This window comes from Pelophylax lessonae (genome assembly GCF_965119305.1).
Source record: "Pelophylax lessonae genome assembly, chromosome: 9".
In the NCBI taxonomy this organism is placed as follows: domain Eukaryota; kingdom Metazoa; phylum Chordata; class Amphibia; order Anura; family Ranidae; genus Pelophylax; species Pelophylax lessonae.
The window spans coordinates 119,470,988-119,488,977 of record NC_138776.1 but is presented as its reverse complement, the minus strand read 5'-3'; the positions used below and the strand labels follow the sequence as shown (position 1 = coordinate 119,488,977).

At 39.0% G+C, this 17,990-nt stretch overlaps 1 protein-coding gene across 1 annotated transcript in view; it reads left to right on the top strand.

The window, feature by feature from the left end:
* Window positions 1–17,990, top strand: part of PCDH15 (protocadherin related 15) — a 1,730,880-nt gene that overhangs the window by 1,276,797 nt on the left and 436,093 nt on the right. The window contains exon 21 of the mRNA XM_082269384.1: window positions 11,431–11,655. Coding sequence (XP_082125510.1) covers window positions 11,431–11,655 — 225 coding nt within the window. The remainder of the gene's footprint in view (window positions 1–11,430; window positions 11,656–17,990) is intronic.

The following is a 17,990-nucleotide window of genomic DNA, read 5'->3' as shown; positions in this document are numbered from 1 at the left end:
GGAGAGTAAAGAGAATTTATCCAATGCTGGATATGGATATGACATAATGGGTGAAGGTCCAATCAACCCTATTGAAAGCCTCTTCAGCCCCTGTGGAAAATAGGAAGGTACGTTCTGGCTAAGATAGGGTCGAGTGGATCACATTCAATGTTGTGCCATCTCTGGTTTCCCTGATAGGCATGAAGCCTATCTGGTCCCAGTGGAATATTTTTTTTGTAAATAAGAGACTAGCCTGTTAGCCAATATCTTGGCAAAAAATGTTTCAAATTGATATTTGGGAGGGATATTGGATGTAAGCATGTGCAATTTTGTGCATCTTTTGCCTGTCTCGGAATTACCAACTAAGGCAGAGGGATGAAGGTCCTGATTCTATCATATTGAATTAAATGCATCCACAAAACATTGGATCATTAAATGTTGGAATGTTTTATAATAAGTGAGTGAAAACCCATCTGGATCAGGTAGTTTGCCAGTGTTAGTAGACTTGATAGTGAGTAAAAATTCTGAGGGGACTATTGGGTCCTCAAGAGCCTGAGCACTGCTTTTGTCCAGAGACAGTAAGCCTGATCTCATAGGGTGATCTTTAATAAAGTCTATGTGCATGGTCATTGGGGTGAGAGGCTTGTCCCTAATAATCTCTAAATGCCGCAGCAATCTCCTGGGGTAGGGCAGACTTGTATTCAGTAGAAGTGTGGATAGTGGGAACAAAAGTGCTCTCTCTTTTTTGATGGAGAGTGTTAGCTAGGGAATGACTACGTTGGTTCTGAATTCATAAAAGGAATGAATAAAGAAGGAAGTGATTGGCGCTGCCGGATAAGTGTCAGGTAATGGGAAATAAAAATTGGATTACTTAATGGTGGTTGATCACTCCTCAAAAGTGTTACCTGGTGGTTTTATAGAAAAATTGCACAGTGTAGAGGGTAGAGAATGTATATATATAGTTTCCTAATTAAAATTGGGTAGTGATTGAATAAGAGCTTAAAATTAAAATGTATGTGCATCCATGTTGGGTAAAAACATAAGCAATTCAACTAGTATAAATGTAGTATAGGTAGTCCAATGCGTAGTAAAAGGTATGCAGGTGATACACAAATAACGGTGTGCGTGTTACTATAAGGAAATATATAAATAAGAGTATGTGCAGACCCAAGACTAAACGTGTGCAAATCTAGCGGTATAAATAAATAAATATACTACCCAATGCGTGTAAATAAAGTGACGAATAAATATGTGCAAAAATCAGCAATAAACCTGTGTAGCTTATGACAAAATAAATAAATAAGGTACCAAATATGTGCAAATCCGCTAACCGTAATATATGTGGAGAGCCGGCAATAAAATCATGCAGGTCCAACGAAATAAATAAATATATCTCCAGGTGTGTGCAAATCAGCTCTCTATGTGCATATAAACATATGTGTATACAAAATAAGTGGTTATGTGCATATAAATACCAAGGTGAAAAAATACTTTGCAGTTTTAAATACAGGTAAAAGGAAAATGTGCCTTATTAGTAAACAAGATGAAAGTGTATACTCATACACATAAGGTATATATAACTTCAGTGGTGAATATACGGTGGGAGTTCAATAAAAGAAACAGATATAGCTGCCCATACACGGATGCAGCGGTGCAGCTTTAAAAGGTGAAACTGTGCAAACTCAGCTAAATAAATAAATGTCACTATGTAAAGACACAACCGATCAATCCAGGTGTCATGCAATCAAAGTTGGTGAGTGAATCCAAAAAGTCCTAAAGATGTATAGTCCATATACAAATTGTTAAAGTGCTCTTTTCTCTATGGCCCGGAGTGCAGTGAGTGGGCGGAAGGTAGGGTGCTCCCCTTCTCCTGGGGTCCTGGGCTTACCAGATTCAAGTACCCCTACAGGGGTGAGTAGCGGGTCGATATTGGGGATCGCTCCCATACACCGGCAAACTGGTCACTTCTCCTATCCTTCCTCCCTTAACTCGATTCCACTCGGCGATAAAGTAGGTGTTTGGCTTACAGCATCAGTAAATTAGGGGAGTATCCAGTACAATACCCGGGTATAAAAAAGGGAAAGAAGCCTCCGATAGTGAAGAATCGCTTAAAAACTTTTTATTTCAATAAAAATAGACACGTACTCACATAAAATATCAACAGGTAGTGCGTCCGTCTGGCATAGGAGCCGCAACTTCCTCTCTCGCGGTGCACGCCTGGGATTAGCGTGCGTGCCAACCGCCGGATGTGCGTTCCGAGCCTCGGGATCGTTAGACGGAAGTGATGTGGTCACGCTCTCGATGCGTTTCGTCACACTGACGCCATCTGGAGTAGCGTCGACCACGTCTATTCCATCTACTTAAGAACTAAATGGTTACCAGGCAACCCGGCCGGGGGATGTCCGATTGCTTATTGTTCAACCAATTGGGAAGGAAGGATGGTTTAGTATCATGTGTTACTAGGCAGAAATTAATTATTTAGAAATTTATTGGAAATTGTTTATTGTTCAACCAATTGGGAAGGAAGGATGGTTAAGTATCATGTGTTGCTAGGCAGAAATTATTTATTTGGAAATGGGCAGGGAAAAGGAAGGTAAACAAAGGAAAGGAAGCCCGAGCTATCAGAATCTCCCGATCCCACCTTCCCGTCTCGCCCCAGTGTTAGTGGGCGGTTCCTTGGTACCTACAAGTCCTAATGCAATTAGGTCAGTGTTGCAATTGCCTTGTCAAAACTGAGGGCAGCCGGAGTCAGCAGCTGACCAGTTCCATGAAGACGTTCACTGTTTTTGTTAACGGAGGGATTCCAGATGGTTTATTCAGACTAGTGGTGTAGTCTGGCTTTATGGAGGGATTCCAGTTGGTGTATTCATGTTAGTAGATCAATAATTTTTTGTGAAAAAAAAAAAAAATAATAAGCCATCCTTGTTGTTCCATGGATCAATCAGTGAACCTTTGTACACACCTCCTATCTGGAGATATGTATCAGATAATGTATAACTAGTATGATTATTCCTCTTTTTAGAATCACATGTTACAATTCATATGTTTAAATACATTTTGATACTTTTTTTATATATTTGTTGATTCATTTAGTGTTTATATGGCACAATTAAATCCCCTTTTTGTCCAGATATGCTTGATTGTTTCCCTACTCTTCCAGTCTCCCTTTTTCCTTTGCCTCACTTGCATATCTGGATGTACTACAATTTCCAATTTTGATCGGGGACGGTGCCTGTATTTCAAATCAGCCGACCCTTCTCCACACAATTCCTTTTTGTTGTTTTATATGTTGGATCCAGAGTTTGACCTATAGACCTCATATGTAGGCTTAATGTAAATCCTAAATTGTGCGTAGGGGCACATCAGGGGTGATTTTTGTGGAAAACAAATTTTACAAGTTTTTTTTTCTATTTCTATTTTAATCAGGGGATCTTAAAGAAGAAGGGATTCATTTAGGCACCAATTTTAGGGCAGACGTTTATGTGCTCCCAAGGAAATTAGTAGGCTTACTGGTGCTCAAATAGTAATGTTAGCTATCTCAGACCCACTGGTAAGGTGAAAATGACAGTGAGAAAAAAAATAAAAAATTTGATACCAGGAGAACTCTCAAATAATGTAACAGAAAGTGGTAAGAATCCTTTGCGGTAGGATGGTGGATGCACTAGGTATTTGCCAGTTATTGAGTATAAAGGGTCCACCTAATGTATCTGAGAGAAGATGCAGAAAAATGAGCTACCTTGTGGAAACAGTCAATGTGTGAATCTAAAATCAGCATGAAATCCCCCCACCCCCAAAACTGTAATTCCCTCTAAAAAGTACTTTAATGCATCTAATGTAGACTTTTAATAAGAAGACAGTGCCCTTCTTGGTTTCGGCATTTCACCAACATTTCACCAACATGGTCCACGGCACTTTGTCATGTTTAATAATGAATGAATACACCTCTTGATTTTTCTGGTTAGAAAAAATGAGAATACATGGGGTAAATCTTGTCCCCATAGGATGGGAGCTTTGTTTATTGAAAAATTAGTCTACTGTAGGAAGGAAACATCACTCTTATGTTTCTAAATTTCTGTGAGAATAAATCTGTGTTTTCAAGTGTGCTTGCTATGCTTTGAATCACTCATCCCATCAGAAATGAATTCAAGTGTTTTATAATAAGCCTGATGGGCCAGTTGCTTGGGGTAAACAAAACTTTCATATTGTGTTGTGACAGTATATATTTTTACATGCTGTCTTCTGCACGTGCACAATGGCAATCAACTCCAACCTGGCTGCAACCTCCTTTCCCTTCTTATTAACAGCTTTCCCACTATTTAGTGCCCCCCCCCCACTATCTTGTGATAGTCTTACTGGTGTGACCAACTCCTACTTTTGCTGTCTTGTCATCTTCCATGGGAACCAAAGGTCCACCCTTAGATAAGAAGAAAATTCAAAGCCTTGGTTGTAAAATACAGTCCCCACAAGTTTATTTTAACCACTTTACTATAAAGGCATGGCTAATGCAATAGTGCAGTTTAACATATACTGTAACTTAGGCATCACTTAAGATTCAGAGAATTATAGTCCTAACTAACTGGTTTAATAAACATAAATCTCAGTGGTCCCTTGCTCTATTACATAGCAAGCAAAAATAGTGTACCAGATAAGCTGACTATGCTTCCCCTTGCTCAGTCTAAGGGTCCAATGGGAGGTACAAAATCCAAAAGCCATCTGTTTGGACTTAGTGCATCACCCAACCTGGTCGAGGATACATGGAGTTAAGACTTAAAAAATTGCCAATATACTCACAAAAATACACAATAAAATGCATGTATCAATTCCCCTAAAGCCACTGGAAATGTGTCCATCTACCAGAGTTCTGACACAATTTATATTTGTACATGGTTGATGCAGAAGCTTAGATGGATCAAATCACTTCTGTCTGGTTGCTATACTATTCAGAACACACCCTAACATGCCAAATGTTTAATTTAGATGTAGAGATCTCTGGACAGGTTGAGATTTACCTGAACAACATGGAAGAGATAAAAGATCAATAGGGTGAATTATGTTAGTACTGCTTGGGCCTCAAAAAAGGAGGCACACCCTGAAAGCATGTTATAAAAAATTAGATATTAGTGCAAATAAAAAAGCCTCCATGACAGTACTTAATTGTTCAGAGTAATAAGAGTAAAAAGAAGAATACAATTGTTCAGTGATCTCACTGTTTATCGTTGCTCACATTAACCAAAGATCCCTTCAATGGAATGGAATGAAAAAATCTCCACTGGATAGAATTATTCATGCTTGGGCTTGATGGGCCACAGATCTATGATAAATTTCCTCCCTGTGGGGACTTCCTCAGAGGGAGTGTGGCCCTGATCAAGCATGAACTATTCTATCCGGGGGAGGACAATTAGGACCCATTGAGAGGAACTTGTGTGGATTTCTTGTAGCGGAGTGGATACTGACAATTCTGGAGCCAGTAGCACTTATTGAGCATCAAGGAATATTCAATAAGTGTTCCTTGAACTTTCCTGGTGAAGATGTGGGTAAAGCTGTTTCCTGCACTACATTTGCCTTATTCTATTGAACCTAAGTGGGAGTACATGACCTGTTACTGCCAGTTTATGCAACATCTGATTATAGATTGTATATACTCTTATATGTATATATATATGCACAATTATAGCCCAGTCTTATCCTGGGAGGGAGGCAGTCTGACCTCAATGGTGTTTGATGAACGCCATATTGACATTGATCATGACAACAGTACATGAAACATGTAAAACATATGACCACCAAAGGGGTCAATCCTGGCACCCTCCCTGAATCGGGATGATGTCATGAAGAAACCCCAACTGGGGATTTTTGTGAATTAAAGTAACCTCTGTAGGTGGTAGGTCAATGCTTTTTGCCGTAAGCATAGCTTCTTCAAAACCCAAACAAAAAAGGGAGGAACACAATAACCATCATATAGATATACATAGGAAGATATAACCATGTACGTACACAATCATAAATGTGTTACAATTTCCATAGAAAGAGAAGTGCAAACAACAATATCTCCAAGCTGATTACTTACAAAAACACTGATAGAATGAACTGGGTCATCATAATATGCCTCCCGGGCGGACACAGGGACTATAAGAGAATCCCCCCAGCAAGGTCTCATTATACAGATGTATGTAAGAGCTGTGTATACCAATATATAAAATAAAGGATATCAATTATGGACTTTAATTTGTGTCACAACATACAGCAGCATTTCTGAATCTCATACAGTGGTATTAGTAAATTATCGCCTCATACCTGTCTGCTTTCCTTTTTTAACCCAATCCCAATAATACTTCTATTGAATCAGCTCAAAAAACATGATGTCTTATGGATAGATGTCCTATCTTCGCCTTGTACTAATATATGGCCGTAGAGAAAATGTATTTCACCTAATGGATAAGGACTAAATTCATACCATGTGTTTGAAAATCCTTGACAAGCAATAATGGTATCATGTAATCTCTATGGATATGATGGATTGGTTTCAAAGAGAGTTTACGCAAAAGCTGATTGAAACTTATCATAAGGCCATAATTGACAAGGAAACATATGAGGCAATTCTTGTAAAATTCCCTAAAATACCTACCTTTTATGCTTTACCCAAAACACTACAAAAACCCTTCTTTTTATTAAAAAGCATAAGTACTTGTAGCACTACTCATTACAGGTTCCCCTGGGTTGCCATTAGCAACACAATGACAGATTGACATTTTCCCAAGTGTTTTAGCTCAGTCAGGAAACAGTCCAGTAGCTTTGGTTTTTGTGTTTTTATTTGGAACTTGGATAGGAGAAGGGAATATGTGGGATACTCCAACTTTATACAACTATGCACAATTTGCTGGTAAATCTGTACTGTATTATTGAAGGGTAATCTGTACTGTATTATTGAACAACTTCATGGCCCTTCCTGGCACCCCCTTTGTTCTCAGTCTTCAGGGTCAACTACAAGGCACCCCCTTTACTAATTAACTTCCCGTGTGAGCTAGCTCCTTGATCCCCTGACTTCCCTGGAGTGGTCCCCTCTTTTAGGCAGACCCTTAGGCAGAGCTCCTGGTACTCATGATACTGTTTTTCCCAACAGTCTCTGCTAGCAGCTCCACTTGTCAGCGCTCTGGATCCTCTGCAGCTCAGCTCCACACACTTGGTTCACTAGGCCGACCGCCTGAACCACCTTCCTCACACCTGCAGGAGGAGAGACAGCTGTCCACCTCCTCCTGGGACTCTGCTTCCCGCCAAAGACGCCCTGTCACATGCTCCCTCTGAATTTATTGCCAATCCCCGGATGCATTGCAGCAATGCCCACCCACTGAGACAGCCATAAACCCTGGTGTGCTACTGGCTAGGTCTCCTCCACTGTCCGACAAGCTCCCTCATTGGATACCAGTGAGGACACTCCCATAGACCCAGTAAATCACACCTGGAAACATGTGACAGGCAAAACTAACAGATCAAACTCCCCTGATAAGCAGCAGGAGCCAAAAATATGCCTTTTACCTTGCACCTGTCTAGGAGGGTGCTACATCCTTATAAAGTGCACTCGTAAACTAAATATATGTGCTGAAAAGTCCCAAATTGTACAGTCCAAATGCCAAAAGTGAAATTCTTCCTCTGGTAAGATGCTCACACTTGTGCTCCCCCAGTGTAGTACTGTTTACAGTGTAGTACTCTACGCACTGATGTCACCACGCCTAGAGATCCCTGAAGGATAGGCGAAGTTGCTACAGCTTGCGGGCTATGATATTTATGTGGATTTACATTGCATTGTTGTAAGTGCAATTTTGTTATACACCAATAAAGCATGGTACGTTTTTACACTATGGCAATTTTTTATTGCATTTTATGGGGAGTGCCACCTTTTGAGAGGCTGTAAAGCTGGATCATTGGCCCAGGATATATATTTGGTAGAGCCTACTAGCCAGTCTACCAATCCCTCTGGAGACACAAGGCCCTGACTGGGTTAAAGCCCATAGCGCTCTAGACCTGTTGAAGTCTATATCTCTGGTCTTGGTGGAGGATATCACATATGGTGGTAGAAGGACACATTGTCACGTGAAGGACATAATCTGAATATTGTGTTGGACATTATTTCTTTATGTATTTGCACTGGTATTCAATTATTAGTGCAAATAGACTATTGTTGGTTTCTTTAATTATCAAATGTGTTAGAAGTTTTTATTTTTATTTATTTATCTTTTTTACAGTCATTATTACACATAATAACTTTTAATTTTCAGCACAGCGCAACTTCACTTATTTACATATGCTTATATAGCTGGTGCATTCTTTCATTTGCCAAGAGTGTGTGTTCCTGATCAGCAGGTATGAGTACTTGAGGCACACATGAAGAAACAGAATAAATTACACTGGTGGGTTTGTCCTTTACTAGGTGGGTGTAGGTGTGCTAACAATCCAACCTATTTTATATGAAGGCCTGCACTAGTGTGGTTTGCTTTGCCTGAGAAGAGGCCAGATTATTTGTGGGAAGGGTGTGATAGTGTGCATAATGACCCACACCGACTGTGGTTTGATGAATGTTTTGTCTGTTTGCTGTAATTATAACAATGAGACTACTCACGTAGTAATAATGAAGACAGTCCCTCCAACTAATGGAGTTTTACTACAACTTGTGAATCATGCATTGATGTAATCTCTGCCACTTTTCATTTTGTGCAAAGCTATGTATTACCATTGCAGAGTAAAGACAATTAATAATTGTTGTCCTTGTGATATGTACTACACTTTTTCCTGAACATATTATTTGCTTTTGTTGTATTACAGTTATTCGTAGGTGAATTTAAAAGAGTATGTTTTGCATATACAAAAATGGTAATGATGCCTTTGCTTGTGAATACTATGGTTGTGTAAATATGTAATCACTTTCCAAAGTCATAAATCTGTTCTCAAAGACAAGATGCTTTAATCTGTTATACACTCTGCTAGTATAAAATGCTGAAGAGAAGCTTGAAGAGATATTTTTCTAAGGGACTCCAAAGGCTAAAAAGGGTTTATTCAATGAATGTTAATGGCAATACCGGGCACTATCACCCCCTTCCTACCCAGGTCAATTTTCCCCTTTTAGCGCTGTTGCATTTTGAATGACAATTGCTCGGTCATGCAACACTGTACCTACACCAAATTTATGTCATTTCCCCCCCCCCCACAAATAGAGCTTTCTTTTGGTGGTATTTGATCACCTCTGGGTTTTTTCCTTTTTGCTAAACAAATAAAAAAAGACCGAAAAGTTTGAAAAAAAAAAAGTTTTTTTGTTTATGTTATACAATTTTGTAAATAAATAAGTTTTTTCCTGCACTGATGAGCACTGATGAGAATGCACTGACAGGCACTGATGGGGTGGCACTGATGGGGTGGCACTGACGGGGTGGCACTGATATGTGGCACTGATAAGTAGCACTGATATGCAGCATTGGTGGGCACTGATAGGCGGCACTTCTGGGCACTGCTGGGCACTGATAGGTGGCATTGATGGGCACTAATAGGTGGCACTGATGGGCACTAATGGGCACTGATAGGTGGCACTGGTGGGCACTGATGGGCACTGATAGGCGGCACTGACGGGCAGCACTGATGGGCACTAATGGGCACTGATAGGCAGCACTGGTGGGCAATAATGGGCACTGGTGGGCGACACTGATAGATGGCAATGATGGGCACTTGTGGGCAGCACTGATAGGGAGGGCACTGGCGGGCAGCACTGATGGGGAGGGCAATGGGGGGCTCCCTGAGCCCTGATTGCTATCCCTGGTGGCCATAGTGGGCATCCCTGGAGTCATAGGTGGGCATCCCTGGGGTTATGGGTGGGCATCCCTGGTGGTTCTAGTGGCACCCCCCCGAGGGTCTGCACTGGTAATCAATGATCTGATTACCAGTGCCGACCCACCCCTGTCAGGGGAGCCGCCGATCGGCACTCCTTTACTCGTGCCTGTCAGGCACGAACTAAGGAAAGCCGATCAACGGCTCTTCCTGTTTACTATGTGACCAGCCGTGATTGGACACGGCTGGTCACATGGTAAAGAGCCTACTTTAGTAGGCTCTTTACCGAGATCGGAGATGCAGGGAGTCAGACTGACTCCTCACATCACCGATCGCCGCTCTGCGCGCCCCCAGGGGCGCGCAGAGCTGTATTATCCTGCCGCCGTCATATGACGTCCGGTCAGGATAATACAACCACATTCCCGCCGTCATTTGCCTATAGGGCGGGCGGGAAGTGGTTAAAGGATCTGTGTAGATCAGAATATAGGGTGGGGAAGGGTTCAAACTACTGTCTGGATCATTGTGATGAAGACCACACTTTATGTTCTTTCCCTGTGACTTCCTGTAACATCTCAAACTCCCTATTAGAGACACAGATAGCAAACACATTGACAAAAAAAAATAAAAAACTAGATACAACATCTAACCACCTCCACTTTACCAGAAATTGTGTTTTTTTATTGCTGTTGGCATCCCTGTTCAAGAGAGTTCCCCTCTCTTCCTGTTAAAGTAAAACTTAAACAAGTAATAGGAAAATTCCTAAAGGTGACAAAAACATTACATTTAACAGGAAAAACTTTATAGAAGTTATAACCATTCTGCATTCAAATCAAAATTTCAAAGTATTAACTTGCTTGCAGTCAATGTAACTCTAAAGACAGATACAAATGGACCATTAATGGTTGATTAAATACATAAATTCCAACCATTTTAAGGTTGCTTTACTCATTTGATAGATAAGTAAATTATTATTGGCAAGCAGTTGAAAAGCCAAATCACAATACAAATAGTGGAAGGGTATTGGTCAGTTCACCATAGAAATAGTGAACATTGACATTCAGGGACACATTTCCGGACACTTCTCAGCACAGATTTTTTAGATGGCAGGAGAGTTTTATCATAGTTTAAAATCATCTTAAGGTACCCATGAATGTTGTTTATACCAAAGATGCTATTTTGCCTAAGATATAATGTTGCTTTTAGCAGGATGTCTTAAAATGTCCAATATAAACAATAAAAGCACATTGGTGCTAACCACCCTTTTAGCAATAATGTACCCTCAAATAACACCACTTTGAGAAACCTTTATTTCTTCAGATGTTTGCAGTGACAAAGTTAATACAACAGTTAAAGATCAATTCTAATCAAGTTGAGAGATTGCAAAAGGCAAGCTTACCGTGAATGTGACAGAAATTTCAGATAAATATCTGCTGAACTGTTTATATTTTCTACTGATCAATGCATTAAAATGACCCATAATAAAGAGAAAAACAACTGTAAACCTTCAAACCTATTTTGGAGACTTCTCAGAAGCTCAATACATATATTTTCTATGGTTCAATTATTCTTGCCCTTCAACCTGCTTTATTCACCAGCTTTGTCTGCTTTGATTTTAATATTGATCTGTTTATTATGTTTCAGGCAAAGGATGCTGATCTCGGTGCTAATATTACATATCGGATAAGATCGCAGGAAGTTTTGCAGCTGTTTACAATGAACTCATCAACGGGAGAGCTATCCCTGTTAAAACCTCTCGACTTTGAATCATTTAAAGGAAAGGAGGCAGTATATGTTTTTCTTGTGGAGGCTTTTGACGCTGCAGGAAGCATGCCCCCTGGAATTGCTACTGTTACAGTTAGAGTAAAGGTATATTGTTATTTTTATATGAATAGATGTCTGCATAAATGACATTGGTTATCTTAACTGTCCTTAGCAAGACTAACAAAAGAGAAGCCGTTTAGCTCAATGACATTTATTAAATATATATATATATATATATATATATATTTAGCACAATTATATATTTGGTCACATAGGTTTTTTAATAGATGCCCCTCCTTCCCTTTCCTTCATCCAAATAATATAAAGCCATTTGGAACATAGTGCCTGAAATCCAAAGTATGTGCACCTAATTGCCCTCATGGGTCAACTTATAGCAACATGTGGCCTTGGGAAAGCCCCTCCAATTGTGCATCATTATTACATAAAGGGCATGAGTTGCAAATGCCCATGATGTAATAAAGATGTCCAAAGGAACATTATTTTTCACAAGCACATGTTACTATAGCTCCTGTACAGTATATGCCTGTGATGTAATAATTACTTATGGTAACTGTTGCACATTACAGTAGTAAAACATGTTGATTGGAAAGACTCTTCCACTACACCTCATTACTGCATCATAAACATGCAAGGTTTTGCTTCTCCACCCCAAATGCCCATTTTGTAAAAATGATGTGCCATGGGAGAGTCTTTTCCACTACTGCAACCCCCCTGAATTATCATTAGCCCCCACTTGAACTACATTTGTAATAAACATACAATCTTTTTTAATGTTTTATTATATTTTGCAATATATTAAAGGAAAAGGGTGCGCTGATAGGTGAATAGCTGCAACTGAAAAAATATTTGTATGTGTAAAGTAAAAAGTGCGCTTATTCTGTGTGGGTGAAATTCACATAAAGGTGATGTGTACAATAAATACCATGTGATGAAAACCACATACAAATTGTCTCAAATATTTGGCTCTAAAAAGCAAAACAAATTTACTGATGTTGCAAAAAACAAATGAACATGGAATAGTGAACTTGGTTAAATCATATAACAGTTCATATAAAAAGAAGACTCCTCTTGCTGGGGTATAGATGAGGAGATCAACCACAACCCGTGAAGAGGAAAAATCCAAAATATGCAAGAAATATGAAGTGTAGAGAATTAAGTATCCCTCCAGGTGAAATTCCTCCTTACCCGACGGAAGAAGGTAAGTGCTATACAGATAATCCAAATATCCACAGCGTTATATTCTTACCTTAAATCACCTTCAAACGTGAGCAAACCTCCAGTGTAACACAATTTGTTTTGCTCTTTAGAGCCAAGTATTTGAGACAATTTGTATGTGGTTTTCATCACATGGTATTTATTGTACACATCACCTTTATGTTATATTTTGCAATAGTAGTGATACTACACTAACGTGAAAACACTATAATTACCCATTGCCAAAGTAACTAGGGTGACATTACATGAAAAATTGCACTTTTTAGACATTTACAGTTTTTTTTCCCCACAGACATTCGCAAACATATAGTTTGCTTGATCAGTGATATTATGACTTATGTTCTCTTACATCTATAAAAGTTTTGTTATATCACCTCTGCTGATGGAATCTCTCCAAATTTTACTCATTGTCATGGAATAACTATAGATACAACTGTTTACAAAATATTCTTAAAACATTTTTACTAAACATAGACAATGTGTTCCTTTTCATGCATTACAACTAAAAAGTGATATTTATCAAAGAGATACAATAATGCTTTTTACTATTTACATGTTGTTTTTGATTATCATTTATCTGAATCTAAATAATAACTAAATTGCATTATTTCAATTTAAAAATGACCATAAAAAGGAAGATAGCATTTTACAGATGCCTTTTAGAAAATCCAAAGATAATGCATCCAAACAGCAGTTAACACTATTTTATATTATACATATATATTCAAGGTGTATGCAAAACTGAAAGCAAAAAATGTAATATATTGCAGATCACAGGTGACTGCATTTGTTTTTTTTTTTTTTGCTTCAGGCATTTTCTTTATTTTCACCTGGTAATCCTATGTATAACACAATTTCTATCCCTGTGTGGCTACGCTTACCCTTCTACTGTATCATTAGAGAGAACAATGGTAGCTACCCAGGCTGGACTAATGGGCCATATACAATTTTCTTTAGATTTTTTCCATTAGATTTACCAAAACCCCATAATAGGAGGTCAAATCTAAACACTTTCAATTTGTATGCAATCAGTCAGGCACCTGCACTACATAGTTAAAGGTAAATCTAAAGGAAATCTGACAACAAAATTTGTATAGTGTGTATCCAGCTTAAGTCTGCCTTTGGTCTCTATTACATGTGGAGTGATAGGATTAGTATTTTGTAAAGAGAAGATTATGTTTGCCTCTAGTTTCTTTCACTTGTCTCACAGGGAGTGATAAAAACACTTGCAAGCTCAATAGGTATTTTCAGTACTTGCTAAAAAGGCTTTTTGTCTGAATACTATATTTTGTGTTCCTTGTTCAAGTTACGCTTTAAGAATTATACTGTTATTTTTATGGTATAACAATAAAATTGCAAATGTTTATGCAGGCGTTAAGGTATGTGTATTTATATATATATATATATATATATATATATATATATATATATATATATAAATATATCAACCTCTCCATAGAAAACAATGGGTGGTCCGATTGGCCCCACTTGAAAACCGGACAGGCAGACCCGATTTTTCTGCTTGTGTGAAAGGGGCCTAAGGCCTTGTTTACACTGGGCATAGACAGCCTACCTTTACAGGGATGCACAGGTGCATCTCTGTGCAGGCAATCCTATTGATGTCATTTGGGATGTAGCAACTGAATGAACAGAGCTGTTGCTCCTTATTTGACATCCATGTAGGTCAGCGTGTATATCCCAGAGCTCATGCTGTCTGCATTTGAGGTCCCAGAGCTCATGTTGTCTGCGTTTTGGGAACAGCAGATAAGCCTGTGCAGCTGTTGAATCCCAAATGACATGAATGGGACTGCCTGTACAAGGCTGCACGGAACACCTGTGCATCCATGTGCGGGTAAACATGACCCTCCATGGGCGTACACTTTAGTATGCCACATGTGAATGATACTTTAGCAGTAATTTAGCAGGAATTTTGCAAGTTATGTTGTGTTTATGTGCACTATTAATGATTTAAGTGTATTTTTAGTGAAAATAGAGATATGATGAACATTTGCACAATTATTGCAGGGCCCAAAAAATCAGTAGCCCTTTCTTTTATTCTACAGGTCATGTGCTATCAGAAAATGTCTGGTTTGAGGGCCGTTTCACACTGATGCAATGCCAGACATCGCATGTGATTTGCACTGCATTGTTGTGCAGATCACATGCAATATCTATGCGATGCAAATTCAGCCATACAAACTGTATGGCTGAATTTGCATCACATTCAGACCAAACTTGTGCCAGACACTTTTTTGAATCGCATGGGTGTTCACACCTATGTGATTCGATTCCTGTCCAAAATCATAGTTTGCACTGCGATTTGCAAACCGATCTGGGAGTGTCATTACCTTTGTATTGACACCCGCAGCAGTTTGCATGGGGGGCAGTGTGAACTGCCAGCAAATCACTGGATTTGCAGGGTTTCCTGCATCGCACTAGTGCGAACCAAGCCTGAGGGGACTTTTAAATTACTGAAAGCTGTAAGTGAAAAATGGTAACCTCTGGATTTTTAGAGTAAATTGTTTTTATTTACAGTTTTACGTACATTCCGTTTTCACCATTTCACAAAAAGGTGCAATTTAAAATGTACAAATATTTATTCAAATATTTGTTATTTATTAACTCAGTACAGTTTTAACTTTTATATTTAGTAGGAATTATTTACATTTTGCCATGTGTGAATCCACTAAAAATGATTTTAGTGTATTTTTAGCGAAAATATTGGTTTGATAAACATTTGCACAAATATTGCAGGGCCTTAAAACTCAGTAGCACCTTCTTTTTATTCTACTGGCTAGGTGCTATCAGAAAATATATGGTTTGGGGGTCTTTTATAAACTCTGAAAGCTGTAAGTGAAAAAGGAAAACCTCCAGATTTGTAGAGAAATTTTTACCTACGTCCGATTTTCATTATTTCTCAAAAAGGCGCAAATGAACCACTTCTGGATGGAAGGATTTGCCCCCTTAACGACCAGGGCATTTTTTGCTATATGGCACTGCATTATTTTAACTGACAATTGCGCAGTCCTGCAACTGATATTCTTTTTTCCCCACAAATGGAACTTTCTATTAGTGGTATTTGATTACCTTTTTTTACCAGTAATGGCAGTGATCATTGATTTTTAGCAGGACACCAAAAAAGCCTTCAACAGAATCCATTGGGGTTATCACCACACAACTGATGAAATTCGGATTTCAGGGGAATAGTCTCTCAGATATTCTAGCATCGTATACGCACACTGAGGCACAGGTCTTTACAGAAGGGATGTTATTACATAGCTTTAATATAACAAATGGCACCCATCAAGGCTGCCCACTTTCACTTTTTAATTTTCATATTAAAAAAGGAACCTATGGTGCAAAAAATTTGACACCAGGTGTCTGTTCGGGGCATTCAAGTACAAGGCCAGGAACACAAAATAACGCTCTTTGCTAATGACATAATTTTGGCACTTACAGACCCGGTTCTTTCCCCGGAAGCAACTTGTCTAACCTTATGAGAGATCAATGCTGTATCCTATTACAAAATGAATGATTCTAAATGCAATGTGTTAAACATAGGATTGCATCAAAACATAGTAGATACACTGAAAACTAAATTTCCCCTTAAATGGTCCCCCTCCTCCATGACCTACTTGGGTATTGAATTAACTACTCCAGTATCACAATAATACCAGGCCAATTATATGTCACTACTACGCAACACTGGCCGGGAGCTAGACAAATTGGCTAAATACTAGTCCAGGCAGACTAGCAGTATTCAAAATGATTTTACTTCCCAAAATTCTGTATTTATACAGAGCACTACTGATTGTTGTTCCGTCCTCCTTCTTCACTTTTCTGAAAAAAACTCATCATAGCTTATGTCTGGCAAAGGAAAAGATCCTGGTGTCTGTATGCTCAACACACAAAATGTGGTGGCATGGGAGTACGAGATATGAGAGAATACTATGATGCAGTCATATTGGTTCAAGTGAAATATTGGATTGCCCCTTCCTCGTCTAATTTTGGTGTTCAATAGAACAGGCGAATGTAGCAAAAAGTTGTCTTAACTCAATGCTTATGACTAGTTCCCTTCATCCAAAACCTCTCAAACACACACATCCCACAATAACAGCTACCATTCAGACCTGGAGAAACCTCATACAAAACACTAAACAGATATCCTCACCTCTGACCCTCCCACTCTTTCTCTCTTCGCCACCATCTGTAATTCCCAATCTATCTTTCAAGAACTGGAACTCTTGCTCTAACATAAATACCACAGACATAATGAATGATAAGCAATTCAATTTAATACGTGTCTCAAACATATACCATTTCAAGTGGAGAATTCCTCAAGCCCAAATAACCTCTTATTTTCAAGCCTGTGAAATGCCAAACATTATTGTACCCAATAGACCGTGAACTTTCTAGACAGAGGTCATTCCCAATTCTAAAGGCATCTCAATATTTTACACCCTTCTCAACTCCAAACCTATTGTTGAAAAAACCACATCCATGCTAAAGTGGGAATCTGATCCGCACCGTAATTTTACTGACTCTCAATAGCAATCAGCCATCAAAAGTAATTACATATTTACCAAAAATGTCACCAATTGGGACATTTCACGAAAGATATTGTATAGATGGTATTTGACCCCTCCCACATAGCCAAATTTTCATCATCGACTGATAATTTGTTGGCGAGGTTGCTCACAAGAGGATACATTATATCATGCGCAGTGGAAATGTCCAAATATAAAAAGCTTTTGGAATTCGCTTTTTCAGACTTATCTCCTCTGCTAGTGGCTGTATACAAAAACTGGACCCTAGCCTAGCATTATTAGGTATCAATGTAGACAAAATACCTGCCACTTTTAGAATTCTGACTATGCATATACTTTATGCTGCTAGACTCATCATCCTAAGAACCTGGAAGAGTAATGTAGCGCCCAACATCAGAGAGGTTACGAAACAAGTTGACCCACTTACGAACAACATCTAACATTTAGTGCCGGTGTTCTATCAGAAAACCCTACCCCATCAGATTTCCCTACCTACGTCATTTCTGGTGCCGATTAGTCATGCACCAGCTGTAGCTGCGTCACACGTCCTACTGCGCACGCGCGGAATAGGTAGGGAATTTTGATAACATCATTAGGGATGAGGCAAAAGTCCTAAAAAGTCCTACTGCGCATGAGCGGGCGCATGCGCACCAACGG